Source organism: Mus caroli, chromosome 18 (genome assembly GCF_900094665.2).
Source record: "Mus caroli chromosome 18, CAROLI_EIJ_v1.1, whole genome shotgun sequence".
Taxonomy (NCBI): domain Eukaryota; kingdom Metazoa; phylum Chordata; class Mammalia; order Rodentia; family Muridae; genus Mus; species Mus caroli.
The window spans coordinates 7,633,036-7,650,914 of record NC_034587.1 but is presented as its reverse complement, the minus strand read 5'-3'; the positions used below and the strand labels follow the sequence as shown (position 1 = coordinate 7,650,914).

The 17,879-nt window shown below is 44.0% G+C and overlaps 1 protein-coding gene across 2 annotated transcripts in view; it reads right to left on the bottom strand.

The window, feature by feature from the left end:
• Window positions 1-986: 986 nt before the first annotated feature.
• Gata6 (GATA binding protein 6) overlaps window positions 987-17,879 on the bottom strand; it is a 32,881-nt gene continuing 15,988 nt past the window's right edge. Inside the window, exon 7 of one of the 2 annotated variants that reach the window (XM_021150661.2) lies at window positions 987-2,296. In XM_021150661.2, coding sequence (XP_021006320.1) covers window positions 2,129-2,296 — 168 coding nt within the window. In that variant the 3' untranslated portion in view covers window positions 987-2,128. The remainder of the gene's footprint in view (window positions 2,297-17,879) is intronic. The other variant, XM_029471963.1, reaches the window with a different exon arrangement.

Below are 17,879 nucleotides of genomic sequence, written 5' to 3'. Positions count from 1 at the left end.
TTGGTTTTGGTTTTTTGGTTGGTTGGTTGGTTATTCTTTTGGTTTTTCAAGACAGGATTCATTCCCTTGTGCAGCCCTGGCTGTCCTGTAATTCTGTAGACCAGATCTGCCTGTTCCTGCCTCCCGAGTGCTGGGATCCACGCCCAAGGAGTGGGAGATCTTGCCAACCTTCTTCAAATTCAAGTTACTATCATGTGACAGACACTGCAGTGGGAACAGAGCATGAATTATCTCACAGCAAACCCAAGAGTTCTATACTGCTTGTTTTGCAGGCTATGGGAAGTGGCAGTTAGTTGGATAATCTATCACAGAACAGAACAGAGACTTGAAGCCTTAGTGGTCTGGTTTTATATCTAGCATTCTTAGCCAGTAGGTCTAGCCTCTGGGGCAGCTCTGCTCCTATGAATTCCCCAAATATACACACCAACCCTGAGCACCTACCAGCACTGCCTATAGTTTTCTGCCATAAAATTTCATCTACCACACCAAGAATATCTGTAAAAAAAAAAAACAAGTTCAAAATGCCAGACATTCAAAGCATTTCCAGTTGTACTAACAATTGCCTAACTTCCTAAAATCCACCCAACAAAGGTTGTCTGGTGGGTGTCAGCCTGCAGTCCTGGAGGTGCACTGTGCAGAAGGGGGACCAGGAAGGAAAGTGTCCTGACCTAGAGTCCCAGAGTATAGTCATTCACAAAGAGGTCTAGAAGAACTGGCTAGCATGTTTTCAAGCAATGATCTGAAACAGACTGCTCATAATCTCAGACAATGTTGCCCCATAAATCTCATATTCATTTATAAGAAGTGCTTCCAACTGGCATTCCATGTGCCATTCCAAATAATCCAAGGTGCACAGTGGCCCCCAAAGAACAATTCTTTCAAATAAAGGTCTCAAGGCAGCTTGCAAACACCACTGCACTTGTCCTATGTGACACCTTAGAGTCACACACAGCATTGAAGTAAGATGAAAGGGAAGGATCTCACTGTACAGAACACAAAACAATACCCTTTTTATTTCTTTAAAACTCTGGTGAAATAGGTTTCCATATGATATCCCATTAAAAAAAATAATAATGTAAACCAACCTGTGGGTTGGTCACGTGGTACAGGCGTCAAGAGTGTTACAGATACTTAGAATATTTACAAATGCTATTCTCTAGGTAGTAAAGGTTTGTTGCAATTTCCAGCACTTTTTCCTCAGTAAAAGGACGGGGACTGTGTTGGTGTTCTTGTATAAAAATCCATAAATGGAGAAAAGGCAATTTCCTGAGAGAAGATTTGTTCTTGAAATCTTTTTTTTCTTTTAAACAATTGGGAACACAGAAGTGGGGTGTGAGTGTAAGAAGCATATGTCTAAAGTTAACTTTTTTTAAATTATTTTAAGTACCATTAAGTTAAAATGTTTACATTCATTATAAAAATGCTGTTAAATCTTATGCAAATGATTTAACACTGATTGCTGCAACGCAAATTGCACTTAAAAAAATTATTGTGTACATGGAAGAAAAATATCTTGTTTGCTACCCTGTTTACAAATTCCAAGTGACCTCAGATCAGCCACGTTACAATGAACGTTGAGATAAGTCAGTCAGTGTCTGTCATAATGCAATCTTGCAAATTAATATTCTTGTTGAGACCCCAGGAACGCACTCCGCCTCCAGGACAGACCGAATGGCTTCCAGTACTCCTCTCCACGAATGCTTGTGAAATGTGCATGGAGGGAGGTCAGGGATGAACAAATTCTGGGATAACCAAGGTTGATCACAAGAAGCACATGATTTGGAGCAATACACATAAACATTTTCTCTCAATCTTCCTTAGCAGACAAGGCCCCAGTCATTGTCACAGTTTCTCCCACTGGTATGGGGCAGAGTCAGAGGCAGGAAGCAGCCCAGGCTGGCGGGAGCAGGCCACATGCCCACGGTGCTGGCCCTTCCTGCAAAAGCCCATCTCTTCTTACTTCAGTAAGCTTCTTGAGAAATATATCTCTTTCAAAACAAAGGCACAGAAATCACGCATCGAAGGAATGTTATGTCTGCATTTTTGCTGCCATCTGGACTGCTGGACAAAATCAGACACAAGTGGTATGAGGCCTTCAGAGCCCTCTTTGCCTCTTGGTAGCACCAGCTCAGGCCAGGGCCAGAGCACACCAAGAATCCTGTCGCACGGAGGATGTGACTTCGGCGGGGGAGGACAGACTGACACCTATGTAGAGGCCGTCTTGACCTGAATACTTGAGGTCACTGTTCTCGGGGTTGGCATTTTCTCCCACTGCAGACATCACTGATGCACCTACCTGGTGGAAGAAGAGAACAGAGGAGGAGAGATGGTTAGCTGGTCCAATCCTCCTGCCTCAACATCAGTGAACAAATGACATAGCAAAACTAAAGCCAGCCTTACTCTTCCTTGCCCAAATCAAGAGGCACACACTGTGCTGACCACCGTCATCCAGTGCCATCCACCCAGTTCTGGCAACATTCTTAGAACAGTGTTGTTACCTTCGGAACCCAGTGACCACCCAGCACAAAGCAGAGGTAGACAGGATGGGGTTCTGAAAGACCGACTCCAATTTGTCAAACTTAAGAGTGGAAAGCAGAAACAAACCACACTGGCAGGGTTCACACTGCAAACGCTGTAGGACCAAACCCAAATAACTGACATCTGCTTAGAGTTTAAGGGACCAGTCACACTTGCAAGGCTTCCTCAAAACTTCAGCCACAGCCGCTCACTCTCTAGTCATACCTCTTTCCTCGAAAGACTCAGGCACCCTAAGTTCTCCCCAGCCTCCAGGGCTCCATTCCATACCGGGTATTTGTTTGAAACAGGTTATGATTCCTTAAAATTTTTCAAACAATGCTTGGCAACATCACTCTGTTAAACTCCTCAAACACCCATTTTGATGCTCTGGCCATTATTTTGAAGAACCCCAGGGCACCAGAATCAGCTATGTTGAATGGGGTGTGCTGGGGCTCTGTGTGTCCCAGGGACTCCTCTCCCCAAGCAGAACCTGCGTTTTCCTCCAGCCTTCACACTCCTGCACAAAGATGGAAGGCAGTGCCCCAGGAGTGGCTTCTCCAGTCATGTGACTTGCTCCCTCCTCACACAAACTTTCCAACAAAACAGACCAAACCCAACTATCCACTTGTGCCCATCTTTCTCTTTCCCAACAAAAAAAAAAAATCAGATTGACAAAACCCAGGAAGACGTTGGCCTGGTAGCAGAGGTCTGGATTCCTGAGTACTGAGAAGCTGAGGCAGGAGGATGAGAGTCCAAGACCTGGAGGCAGGCATGGAAGTGAATGCCTATAACCCAGGACTCAGGAGACAGAGGAAGGAAGGTGACTGTGTGTCCAAGGCAAGTCTGAGCAACACAGTATGTCCTAGACCAGTCCAGATCATTAAACAAGACCATGGAGAGAATGGGGAGACAAACAGATGCAGTTCGTGCAAGATCAATCTTAGCAACACCCAAACTCAAAAGTAAATATGAAAAAGGATAGAAAAGAGGAAGAAGAAAGGGAGGAAATTCCTAAACTCAGATTTTAATGTAAATATTACAAGCATAAATGTAAATATTACAAACTGACAGCATTATATGCATCAGGACAAACAGGGTTGGGAGGGAAGCAAACTTCACAAAGTTGTTGAGATATCAAGCTCTTTGGTTTTTGTTTTGGTTTCTTTCTGTTTTGTTGTTGTCATTTGAGAGGGTTTCTCAGTGTAGCCCTGGCTGGAACTCACTCCAGTTCAAGACCAGGCTGGCCTTGAACTCAGAAATCTACCTTCCTCAGCCTCCCAAGTGCTGGGATTAAAGGCGTGTGCCACCACGCCTTTAAACTCAAGATGTTTAAAATTGTATAAAGATTCTTGTGAAGTTACTGAAATAACTGCATTAATGCTGTGAAGCTGGCCACTGCAGACAGCGTGACACTCGGAGCTCTGGCAAATGACTTTCGATCTTGACTCCAGAAACTCCATTACAAGCACATGAGTCTGAGTGACACAAAAACAGTAGCCCTGTATAGCGACGTCTGTCACGCCAGACTTCTTGCCAAGCCAGTCATTCCAGAAGCAGCCAATCTGCTGGTCTCTGGCTGTGTCTGATTTCTCTGAAATAAGAATTTTTCTTCTGAGAAATTCAGAGAGTGCTGGGATTGCCCAGACAGCTGGAACAGCAGAGAGCTAGCCCAGTGCACCAAGGCACTCCACCAGAATCATTAATAGACAGCTGTAACAGCAGAGAGCTAGCCCAGAGCACCAGGATCATTAGCAAAGACCCTGCTGGGGTTTGTTGGGACTCCAGGAGAGAAGGCTAGCCAGCTCACAGCGTAAGACAAGTGATAAGCAGAAAGCTCAGAGGCCAAAGACTTCTGGGTTAGGATCTAAATCAGCCTGCTTGGTGTAGACAGGTTGAATTCCAAAGTTCTGGGCAGGTCACTTCCAGTCTGCACACAGGTTACCTGGCTTAGACTTGACTCAGCATGTCTGTAATCATGTCTGAATGGTGCCTTGCTATGCGAGCATTCTGAAGGGGCAGCCACAAGGCATCTCTCCACTGTGACTCCAATTCTCGTTGATCTGACACCCTCATGCAGGCAAACACCAGTACACATAAAATAAAAATAAATAAATGAAAAGATCTCTCTCTCTCAAAAAAAATAAATAAATAAATAAGCCAGGTGGTGAAGGCATACACCTTTAATCCCAGCAGAGACAAAGGAAAGTAGGCCTCTGAACTGGGGGCCATCCTGGTCTTCAGAGAGTTCCAGGACAGTCAGGGCTACACAGAAGCCTGTCTGAATATAAAATTTAATTTAATTTAATTTAATTTAAAAATAAAATAAAATGGATATCTAAATGCACCTATGCTGGAACATCACTGTTGTTAACGATCATGTTTGTATAACAAGTTTCTACAGTAAGTGCTAGACCATAAGTAAAGATTAGACGCATAGAAAGTACTGCTGTTAAGTTAACATTGTTAAAATGTTCTCCTCTGTTTATTCTCTCCCTAGTTCTATCCTCAGCTCAGGACAGCAATCATTGTCCAGGAACAAAAGCAGTGTGAGTGAGAGCCAAGGGTAAGGCTCTGCATTTGTTTATTTGTCTGTTTGAGTCGGGGTTGATGACTTAGAGCTGGAGTTGATTATTTACTGTTTAGATTATGTTAGCCTCAAACTTACAGAGAGCTGCCTGCCTCTGCCTCCCAAAAGCTATGCATTTTAATTTTAGTGACAGCTCTTCATAAAAAGAAATGCAAGGCATTCAACAATCATTTCAATGACCCTTGGCTCCTGTCTGTTTTGAAAATGTTTTAAAAAAATCTTTGATCTGTTCACAACACTCAGGAGGCTGAAGCTGGAGGAGTACCATGAGTTAGAAGCCAGCTTGGGTTACTCAAAGAGAGAGGCAGAGAGAGAGGCAGAGAGAGAGAGAGAGAGAGAGAGAGAGAGAGAGAGAGAGAGAGAGAGAGAGAGAGAGAGAGAGAGAGAGAGAGAGAGAGAGAGAGAGAGAGAGAGAGAGGCAGAGAGGCAGAGAGAGAGGCAGAGAGAGAGAGGAACAGAGTTCTGTCCCAAGAACCCAAGCATAGTGGTGTGAGTAGGTATGGCTCCCATAGACTCATGTGTTTGGATGTTTAGCCCATAGGAAGTGGCACTATTAGGTGTGGCCTTGGCGGAAGAAGTGGGTGTGGGCTTTGATTGAGGTCTCATGCTCAAGCTGTGAAGGTCACAGTCACTTTGGCTGCCTTCAAATCAAGATGTGTAGAACTCTCAGCTCCTTCTCCAGCACTGCCTGCCTGGATGCTGCCATGCTTCCTCCCATGATAATGGACTGAACCTCTGAACCTGTAAGCCAGCCCCAATTAAATGTTTGCCTTTGTAAGAATTGCCTTGGTCATGGTTTCTTCCAGCAATAAAACCCTAAGACACCAAGTAAAAGGGGGCTGCCTATAACTCAAGATCTAGTAAGATGGAAACAAAGGAAGGGTCAGGCCTTCCCATGCACTACAATCCATACATGCAAACACACATGCAAGCATACCACACACTGAGTTATATCCTCAGCCCCAAGGAAATGCTAATGCCTTTAGTGTTGTTCTTATACCTGAAAAACAATTCCAAGTTTCTGAGAAATAACTCTTCTATATGAATATTAGGCTTCACCATCCTAAAGAAAGCCAACAAACCCCAAAGTGCAGGTGTGCACCTGAAAAACATCAGCTCTTAAAGCAACAGCTGAGTCTCTCGGGAAACACAGAATTGTGTGCCAAGACTTCATAACCTTTTAATATGAGTGTGTGTGTGTGTGTGTGTGTGTGTGTGTGTGTGTGTGTGTGTGAGAGAGAGAGAGAGAGAGAGAGAGATATTGGGGGATTAGAATGAGGTGTGTATATGCCACAGCTTGTATGTGGGCAGACGATAACTTCATGGAATCAGTCTTTCTCTCCCTCCTTCCAACTCTATATGCCTTCTAGGATTGAACTCAGGATGCCAGACTTGTAATACAAGCACCTTTTGCCAGTGAGCTATCTAAGAACATGGTATTTAAACATGAAACACAACACAAGAAGCCTGGGGCTTGCAGATGTCCCTGTGGTATACACTCGGGGCAACACTAACACTCTGGCTTTTCTCTCTCACCACAGAAGGAAAAATAAAATTTAAAGTCTTTATAACAAACACTACAAAAGGCTGATGTCAAGTAAACATGCCGGCCCTTTGTCCGTGGCCCATGAGGCTGTACTTTGGTTTTGACAAAAGTAATTTAAAAGGCAATTAATAGTGTCCAAGGCCACTGAACTCAGTAATTCCACTCTGGAAATGAATTAGAAGGAAATAATCCAAAAGAAAGGAAAGGTGGCACAAAGGAAGCCATCCATTACTGGATTCCTTAAAATAGTTGAAACCATGGGAACAATCCAATACGGAATGGTCTGGAAAGCTGGGTCATCCGCTCCATGAACTATTATGCAATTATTAAAAATAATCAGATCATGTAGCAAGATGGGAAAAATCCTGTCCTACAGTGGTAAGTGAAACCCAGCAGGGCATGGATTCCGTGTTCTATGCGTCAGGAGTGGGGACGTGGGAGAGCGCTGGGCCTCCTTGCCACTTACTCCTCTCTCTGAGTGTTTTCTTTTGAATACTCTAATGGAACCGAGAATAATCAAGGCTGCTGGCTTCACAAATCAGAGGCATAAGTTAAAGGCTCAGGTGATCGAATGGGACCATTAATGAAATGAGGAAGAGGGAGGGGAGGCAGGGGCCAGAAGGGCCCAGTACATCCCTGAAACCATCTCCATGCTGCCCAGCATAAACCCAAACCTGGCAAAAACACAACTCTGCTCTAACTACCGAGCACTGCGTCCTGCTTAGAGTGACTCCCACAGCTGTTTTTAATTGCAGAGTCACTAACTCTCCTGAAGAAATCTAGCTCATCACTGGTTTTCATCTTAAATCCCTTCTCCTCAGAGGTTTTATTCATGGATCATCTGAGGAGAAAAATATCAGAAAGCACTCATAATCTTGAAACCAGTGTGTACATACACATTCACCAAGCATGGAACATTCTAGAAACGGAGGCAGAAGGAAGAGAACTGCATGGACTGTATAATAAGACCCAGTCTCCTCCCCCCACCCTGAGAACATACACAAAACCTCTCTCTGTCTCTCTCTCTCTCTCTTTTTGTCTCTCTCTCCATACCTTTCTGTGTCTGTCTCTGTCTCTGTCTCTGTCTCTCTCTCTCTCTCTCTCACACACACACACACACACACACACGTAGGCATTGTATCTCATACCTATAATTTCAGAACTCAGGAAGCTGAAGCAGAAGTGAGCCTGGGCTTGTCTTAAAGGATTTTTAAGGGGGGGGGGGCCCTGGGTACAGTGGTGAGCATCTGTAACCTCAGCACTGCAGTAGCACGAGGGTAGGGGTTCAAAGCCATTCTCCTCACCTGCATACAGGGTTGGAGGCCAACCTGTACGATGACGAGACACTATCTCACAAAAAAAAAAAAAAAAAAAAAAAAAAAAAAAAAAAAAAAAAAAAAAAAAAAAAAAAAAAATCCAAAACAAAAAAGCAACAACAATAATAAAAATGATCTGTTAAGAATTTTAGCTGTGGTGCATGCCTTTAACCCCAGTTTTTAAGAAGCAAGTGGATCTCTGAGTTAGAAACTCCAGCCTGATCTGTTTCCTTAGTTACAGGCCAGCCAGGACTAAAGTGAGACCCTAAGTCAAAACAAACAAATCAAAGAATTTCCATGAGTTAACATTTTCCCACATCTAATTAAGTCCTTCAAAGGACTTTATCAACTGGTGGGCCTCTCTATATAGCCAAAGGCTCTTACTAGAACCGAAACAAATGTTCCTGGGAGAAAGCAGAGAAGAGCACTTAGGGGTACAGAGAGTCTAACCATCCTTCCTCCCTTCCCCAGGCAGACAGGCAGCTCAAACCAGGCAGAAACCCCCTCTCTCTCCCAGATCAAAGTGCATTGAGGACAGAATAGAAATCTGTTCTGGGTTTCCATTCACAGCTTATCTGCCCTCCACCCTCCCACAGACAACTGAAAATGGAGGAACTTCCTGTTGAAAGAATGTGTTATCAGCACCAGACTCAGCCTGGGCTTAGCATAGCATGCAAGCCAGGGTAGGTGGGAGACTGCAGGCGGGAAAATGCCCCTGGAAAGGAAGAAGCAATTCCAGGAACAACTCTGGTATATTCCAGGCTGCAACAGAAGGGAACATGAGGAAAGCCCAGTTTGCCCGTGAGGCACGTGCAGGTCATCTCACATCACCCAGCTGCTTCTCTTGAGAATAAACCATCTCTGTCTCTGTATGTCACTGGTTAAAGTTACTAAAGGATTCAGATTTGATACATTCGAGCAGTCGGGTGCTCAGAACAGCGTCTAGCACCGGCTGGCTCCCACTAGTAATCTCCTCTTTCCTGCCCTGGCCTTCACTAGGAACAGAATGTCGAACACAGCAGACAGAAGAAACACAAAGACAGCTCCGTGGGTAAAACCATGCACTGAGCAAACCTGTTCAATTTCCAAACCCAGGGAAAAGAGAGAAAACAACTCCTGAACGTTCTCCTTCACAGGATGTGGGAGGTCTGCACATGTGCTTATACACACAACATATGCATGCGCGCAGGAGCAAACAAACACACACACACACACACACCACTATTCTAATTTTGAAAAGAACAGAATGCCACCAGACATGGTGACACATGCCTTTGGGGAGGCAGAGGCAGGAGGATCAGTGAGTTCCTGGGCCAACCTGATCTAATAATGAGACCCTATCTCAAAAAGAAAAGCAAAGAAAACAAACAGAGCAAGAAAACAGATAAAGTTTTCTAGCTTATGAAATTATGTGTGCACATGTAGAAACACACACATTTGAAATGGGGCTGTGCTATGAGCCCATTCACCATCCTCCTGCCTCCCACTTCACAGGAGCTGGTATCACAGATGCATGCTACCATATATAGCATAAATTTTAATTTTGTAAGAAAACCCAATTGAAGCTATTGAAGAGATAGCTCAGTTGGTAGAACATTGCCAAGCTGCACAAAACCCTGGGTTCAATCCCGAGCACCATATACACCAGGCATGGTGGTGCTGGTGCAATGCCTGGGGAGGTCAGAAGGATCAGGTCAACGCCACATCAGCTACACACCAAGCAGCAGCCAGCATGGGTGGGCTACAGGGGTCTTACATCAAAGAAACAGCACAGAACTCTGCTAGAGTGTCTGCATTCCTTCTACAGTTCCTCTCTGCAGGAAGGGACTGTTGTCTGTGCCCAGGAAAGCTATAGATAGGGTGGGTGGTCATGCTCTGGGGTGGGGTCTGAGCTTCAAGACACTGATCTGCCTCTCCATGCATCTGAGTGAGTCTGTGCTCATGAATCCTATGTGAGGGGAAGCCAGGCATTCCTCGGTCATGCTATGCTTCTGTAGCCTCTAGGTTAGACTCCCGTGGGGCTCTCTCTAGCTCCCTTCCGCAAGAAAAAAAAAGACAAAAACACATACATGAATCCCAGCAAAGGGAAAGTACGAGTGGAAACCTGTATGCCCACTTAAAAAGGCTTATTTTGATCCAGATGGAGGCAGAATAGGACAAGGCTCAGACTCAGTAAGCTGCGAAGGTGCCATGTGGAAGGTACACATAGTCCATGAGCACTATCGTCACAGCAGAGCCGTCCTGGAGCTCACTGTCCATCACAGCATGCCAGTCTCAACTCCTCCACTCCTAAAGTGACTAGTCCCCCAAAACTGGCCTAACTCAGGGTTGGTTCAGATTCCTTCATGGAGAGCAAGTGATTCTCTAGCCACAATCCATCCTGGACAAAGAAGCAAGCCATCTTGCACCTGTGCTCCCCGAAGGGCATCTGGTAGGGAAGGCAGATAGCTCAAGGCAAACACAAACTGCCAGCGTAACTTGTCTGTGGGGTAACTTAAAGTCAATCTGGAAACCTTCTGAAGAAAAGGTTTGTGAAATTGAGATGGAGTGTTCTATTCAGTGGTTAAATGAAACTGTCCAGGACCCCAATGCCAAACCTTTAAACTGTCACCATGTTCACGTGCTTCTCAGGAGATGGGTGAGGATCAGTGGAAAAAACACAGCCAAGGTCAGAAAGATACTCAGCCACTGCAGTGGGAGCTAAGGAAATACAGGCTATAAAAATGCTATCAGAGGGGTGGGGGGAGCTTGAAAATACGGCTCCTTCATATAACACGGGAACTCCTTCACATTCCCCTTTTAGAAAGTAAAGATTTATTTCCACTCTCTGGGGGGTGGGGGGGAACAGTCGGAGTGCTATTCGAGCTTCTATTTTAAGTGTTCTTAAAGCTTCAAAGCAGTCTGTGGGCATCTCCCATTTACGCTACACAATACTCCGAAGGACCAGATGGGAGGAATTATTCTTCCCTTGTAGGAGGACACGTCTTGCCAGCTCCCTATAGACACAGGGAGCTTCAGCTAGCTCTTGGCTGCCTGAACCTGTTTCCTCCCGGCTGCTAATCTGTGAGCCCTGGAATAAAATTTAAGATCATATTCAGGCTTCCCTAAAAACCAACCACTAAATTTAATCACAACATCAAACAAATAAAGTTTGATACAATAAAAATGATACAATGAAAATGGCTTGTAACACTGGTGAAAGCTGACCATGCCAATCAATACACCAGACAGGCAGCAGGCCATTCCTCTTGAAACACCAGATACTGTCTTGGAATTCTGTTTATCACATGACATGGGTGTGGTGGCAGATTCCTATCACCACCCTTAGGAGGTGGAAACCAGAAAAATCAGGAGTTCCTGGCTAGCCTCAGCTACAAAGCAAATCTGAGGCCAGCCTGGGTTATAGGAGATTTTGTAGCAAACAGACACACAAATTGTTCTAAAGCTGGATGTGACCATTAGCTGGATTTGAGCTGTTAAGTACGACGACACCTGTCTTTGAAGTATTAGAATACGGAAAAAGTTAGCAGGTAACCCCAAACAGGAGCAAGGCTATCTGTCACACTGAGTTTAATTCGGACCCATTAAGTCTTCATTTTGCTGGTAACCCTTTTGGCAGACACCCATGAAATACATAATAAATTACTTTGATTCCAGTAAGGGAATTCATTTTCTTCAAAGACTCATTTAGCAATAACATTTCAGACCATCCTAAGCCAGCTTTCTTGTCTGTAGCTTTGTTTTCCCGTAAGATTATTTCATGTTTTGTGACAATTTTGTACATGTTTTAGAGGCAGGGATTTAAAAAAAAAAAAAAAACAGGTAAAAAAATCTTTAATTTGGGGTTGTGCAAAAAGGCAAACAAGCTCTGTTGGCGCACTTGCTTTCTGACTAATTCTGCCGTTTAGAACTCTGAGGAGCAATGAGTCACTTATTAGGTAAGCCTCTGTCTGTCATAGCTTAGGCGGGCGCATACATTGTACTGGTTCCTAATGTATATTCAAAGCCATGAGATGTTAAGGAGATAGTGGATTTTCTTACTACACACACACACACACACACACAAAATGAAAGTATTCAAAATCCTTACTTAAACATTCTCTGCTAGGGTGACTTTCAGATAGAATTACAAGTTACTAGAAATGCTGTGAACAAAGAGAGAGGGTGGCTGGTACATAGGGAATGTGAAGATAAGATGCCAGCAAAATATTTATGATCATGGTTTGCAGCATGTGGCAAGTGGGATATTAATAACTGAGCTGATTAACCAGCTCCACAGGGTAGGGGTAGGGGTAACAGCTCTGACTGAGGAGCTAGGAGACGTTGGTTCCAGTCCCGATTCAACACCAGCATGTTCTGTGACCTTAGGGAGTCGCTCAGTGTCCTGATTTATAAATGAGGCAATAATAGTGCCTAACCCCAGTGCTCAGACCACTGTGAGTGATTAACAGTTTTTAACTCTTTTTCTCGTTCTTTAGACAAGAGAGCTTGGGAATGTAAACGATGAAACTAAAAATGGACACTAGCCTCCTGGGAACTGCCTGTTTGATCATTTCATAAAACTGAGGGTTGTTGAGGTGCTTGATGGGAAAAGGCACTTGCTACCAAGTCTAACGACCTGAGTTTATCCACGGGATCTGCGTGGTGGGAAGAAAGAGAGAATGAACCTCACAAGATGTCCTCAGAACTCCAACACCAGCCATGGTCACATATATGTACATACTTATGGATACTTTGTCATAGAAACCTCAAAGTTACAAATAGCAACTTACTGTTTAATAACACTATTAAGTTTAATCTTACAAATAACATGATAATTTCTGCCTAATATCTCCCTTCCCATAATACATTTTATTTTCTATATTGATTTAATTTAGATTAAGAGGATGTGTTCATTGGTAAAACCCATGTGCTGGAGAGATGGCTCAGCTAAGAGTCTTGCTGCTACATCATTAGGATCAAGGGTGCAATCCCAGAAACCACGTTATAAAGCTCCCCAACACCTGCAACTCTAAGCCCAGGCAGGACCTCCACAGGCACCTGTGCTGGTACCTGCACACCTGTGTATACACACAAGCAGATACACCTGTACATGTAATACAAATTTTAAATAGGGCTAGAGAGATGGCTGGATGGCTAAAAGTACATACTGACTGCTCTGAAAGAACCAAGTTCGGTTCCCAGATCTAGATTGGACTGCTCAAAAATGTTTGACTTCTGGTCCAAAGGAAATAATGCTTTCTTCTGACTTCCATGGATATCTGAACTCACACGCATAAACTCATACACACTTGGCACAGACATACACACATACACCTAAGGCCAAGCACATATTCTTAATTTCAGAGGAGGCAGAAGCAGACAGATCTCTAGGAGTTTGAGACCATATGGGTCTATAGCAAGTTTCCAGTCATCCAGAGCTGTGTAGACCAGATGTGGCTATACACAGGAACACACATGGTCACTAGTTTCCCACCTATTTTAGTGGTAAGGTATTTGTTTCTTAACTTACTCACTAGGACCAGGCAAATGTAACAAAACCTTATTTCTTTTGTCTGAAGAAATCAGTGTTTTCTGCAGTAGTAGCAGCACTGATTGCCCAAGCCAGCCCTGGTCCAAATCAAAGCCTTGATCATAATGATCTTGGACCTCTTCCTCACCTTTGTGTCCCACTCAGATAAAAGCACATAAAAGATACTCTGCAAGGGCAACAAGTGGGAATTAAAGCCTTGTCTCTCCGCCCGCTAACTTACAAGGCTGGGCTGCGGAGACAGATGGCTTAGTAACTAAGAGTATTTGTTGCTTTTGCAGAAGACTCACGTTTTATTCCCACACATATGGTGGTTCACAAGCATCCAGTTCTGGGGTTGATGCCCTCTGGGTACCAGATATATATGTGGTAAACAGACATACATGTAGGCAAAACACTCATATACATAAAAAGCCAAAACAACAAATTACTTCCCAATAGAAACAGCAGGAGTCTAAGGTGGGGAAGCAGTTCAAGCCTGAAATTAAGGAGGCTAAGGTGGGAAATTCCTGTGACTTCCATACCAGCACATACATACATGCATACATATATACATACATGCATACATACATACATACATACATACATACATATATTCACATACATGCAAGCAAAGCTCTTATACACATAAAATAAAACCATTCTTTTTTTAAAAATTAAGGGCAGGATTAATATATCAATCCATATATTAATATGGGTTTAGTTTTCAGGTGCTTTGTGAGGTACATGCAAAACATTCGAATGGTGATGATGGTGTGCTGTTTCCCAGCTACAGGGGTAAGGGTAGGGCACTGAAACAGGTATTCAAGGCCAGCTTGACCATCATAGGAAAACAGACAGACAGACAGAAGACGAGCCAGAGAAATGGCTCAGTGGCTATAAGTACTTCCCGCTTTTCCACGTCTAGTTTGACTCCCAGCTCCCAGCACCCACAATTGACTCAGAACCACCTGTAGCTCTGGAGGATCCGAGACCCTCTTCAGGCCTCCATCAGCACACACATATGTGTAATACACTCACAACATATTTATGTACCATATACATAAATAAAACTGTCTTTAAAAAACCATAGCAGGCTGGGGTTGTTGCACAATTTGTAAGCACTTGTTGAGCATCCTCCAGGCCCAGGGTGTGGTATCCGACACCACAGGGGGAAAGAAGGTAGGAGAAGTGGTAACTTTCTGCCCCAGGGCCAGCAATAACATCTTAGTAAACCCAAACTGATTCCAACACAATAGAGAAAAATCTTATAATAAAAATTTTCACATTGGTAGCCCAAGCACTGAGGAGACAGGCAGATCTCTAAGTTTGGGGCCAGCATGGTCTACAGAGTGAGTTACAGGACAGTCAGAATTATACAGCAAAACCATGTCTCAAAAAACAAAAGCCACGCTTCCGAATTACACCACAGGTTGCAAATGTCCATACAGAATTCTAGCACCTGGAGGGCCAAAACAGACAGGAGGATCAGAAGTTCAAGGCCAGTCTCAGATAAGTTTGAGTCCAGACACCTATGTAAGACCACGTCACCAAAAAACAATGTCCCGGACTAGAGAGATGATCCAAGGCTTCAGACCACTTGTTGCCCTTGCAGAGGACTGGGGGTTCGATTCTCAGCACCTACATGGTGGCTCACAACCATCACAACCCCAGACTGTAGTTCAGGGATTTCTGCAAGCACCAGGCACATACACACATGCAGGTAAAATACTCATGCACAAAAATTAAACAAGCTTTTTTTAAACATCTATGAAAAGAACTTCAAATATTAACCTACCCACTTGATGCACTTTCTTCTGAAGGTTTCACAAAGCTTATTTTGGTCTATCCTAAAAAGTGTCTGTCCCCTAAGTCACTGCTGCTGAGAATAAGCACTTAAGGGTGTATGTTAACTCTTTCAACTCGCCACAAAGCTCAGAGGTGCCTGCAGCAGGGAAGGGAGGCCAGTGTCTACAGAGCATCCTACAAGTGCTAGAGAAACAGAAACACGACACCTATTAAAATTCTGAGACCCAGACGGTATGGAATAAGGGATACACGCTCTTCTGCCTCTTTGTGTATCATTAACAAGAAACACAAGTAAGGAAACCTGTTTCCCACCACAGCAGAACTCCTGTTTCTGTTGGAGGAACAGCAGGGCAGCCCCCTGTGCTCCCCACCCTCAAGCCTGAGGCTGACAAACCTCCATGTAAGGGTGTGAGTTCAGCATACATCTCGAGATTCCGGGAGAGAGGGAAAACATGCCTAGGAAACAGGCAAGCAGGAGCATGCTGGCATTGTTTATTTCAATTATCAAAATACTTCAAAACAAAAATATGGTCATTGTTGGAGTCCAACAGACAGAGAGAAAGCACACCTGTCATGGAAGCCAGGGTTAGCTAAAGTTCATTATTTACAGATGAACATAGTTTGGGCTTTACTTACTGCTGACTTGACAGGGCTTTGAAATATTTTTTAAAACTTGGAGTTTCTTTAAAAAAAAAAAAAAAAAAAAACTCATTCCTCCCTCTGGCTTCTAAACATTCAATCCTTGCATTCCAGCTACACCAAATTCAAACAGCCAGCCTTTGGTTCCATGGACTGCTAGTCCTCCTTCCTGGGTACTTGTATTACGTTTTGTTTTTAGTTCTTAGTTACTTTATTGATTGTGGGTGCTTGCATGTGAACGACACTTTATTAGTGTGGAAGTCAGGACAACTCTGGGGAGATTTCTCTTACCTCTACCACCTGTGCCCTGGAACTGAATTCAAATCTATCAGGGTAGGCTATGGTCATCTTTACAAAAAAAACAAAAACAATAACAAAAACCAATCTCACCAGCTCTCAATCCCCATCTTTCTCTCCCAAACCCTACTCAATTGAGGAAGGGGTACACAAAATACATTATGCAAAAAATCTCAAATGGCTAATTTTTTATGAGGAAAAGAATCCTAGCAACTATTTAGGCGAAGGGGAACACGCCTGTAATCCCAACACATGCCAGGAACTCCCTGGCTAGGAACTCAGGAGTTTGGAGTCACCACTGGCTTCATAGGCTGTTACAAGACACTTAAAAGACTAGGGGCTAAAGAGATGGCCCAGCACTTAAGGGCACTGTCTGCTGTTCCAGAGGGCCCAAGATTCCCAGCACCCTCATGGTGAACCACAATATAACTGCATTTCCAGAGGATCCCACCTTCCTGACCCCGAGGCCTCCTTGGGCACGCATGCGTGCATGTGCACACACACACACACACACACACACACACAAAACACCCATCCATACACATAAAACAAAATATTTTTAAAACTAACTAAATATTACTGAGTTGCTTCACGTTCTGCTCTCCATAGGTTCTTTCCAGCTGCGGCCAGAGCCCCCTCTGCCCTCTACTGCTTTGCTTACCCTGGCACTTAAGTCTGACTGGCAGAGAAAGACCACGTGTCTGCGTGCATGCCACTCCACCATATTATGAGCAGTTCCGGGGAGGAGATCTTGTTTTCCTCCCCTATACATCCACACTTCTCAACACCCAGCAAAGCAGAAGTGAACTAGATATTTACCAACGCCACAGTGCAATGTTACAAGTTTAATGATGACTGATAACATAATCTCAAGTTTCTTAAGTAATTATTGATGCTATTTTTAGGCAGGCAAAATATGTTCATCGATTCTTTATGCTCACACATTAATTCTCTGTACATAGCCCATGCTGGCCTCAACCTGGAGAGTCTCCTGCCTCAATTTTTGGAGTTCTGAGATTACAGTTATGAGCTACCACTCTAAGCAGGTGAGTGTCACAAATGTACACACACACACACACACAGAAACACATACAGTGTTAGCCTTCGAAGTCACAGGGTTAAAAAGACTACTGGCCAGATGGCCAGATGGCCAGATGTATATTACGTGTCTAACAATGACTGAAACTGTACAGTTAACCTTTTACTCCTAGACAACAATAACAAAAAGTTTATATCTTGGTCAATACCTGGAATTAAAGAAATATTTGTGGTTGTTTTGTTTTGTTTTATTCTGTTTTGATTGATTGGTTGGTTGATTGGGGAGGTTTTCTGATATAGGGTTTCTCTGTGTAGCCCTGGCTGTCCTGGAACTAGCTTTGTAGACCAGGCTGGCCTCAAACGCACAGAGATCCACCTGCCTCTGCAGGTGTGTGTTCCCTTATGCCCAGCCCAAAAAGAAAAAAAAAAAAAAGACACAGTCTCAGTCCGTAACACACCTGGAACTCTTGTGTTTCATGGCCTTGAACTCAGAGATCAGCCTGAACACTGACATTAAGAACTAGTACCGCCGGGCGTGGTGGCGCACGCCTTTAATCCCAGCACTCGGGAGGCAGAGGCAGGCGGATTTCTGAGTTCGAGGCCAGCCTGGTCTACAAAGTG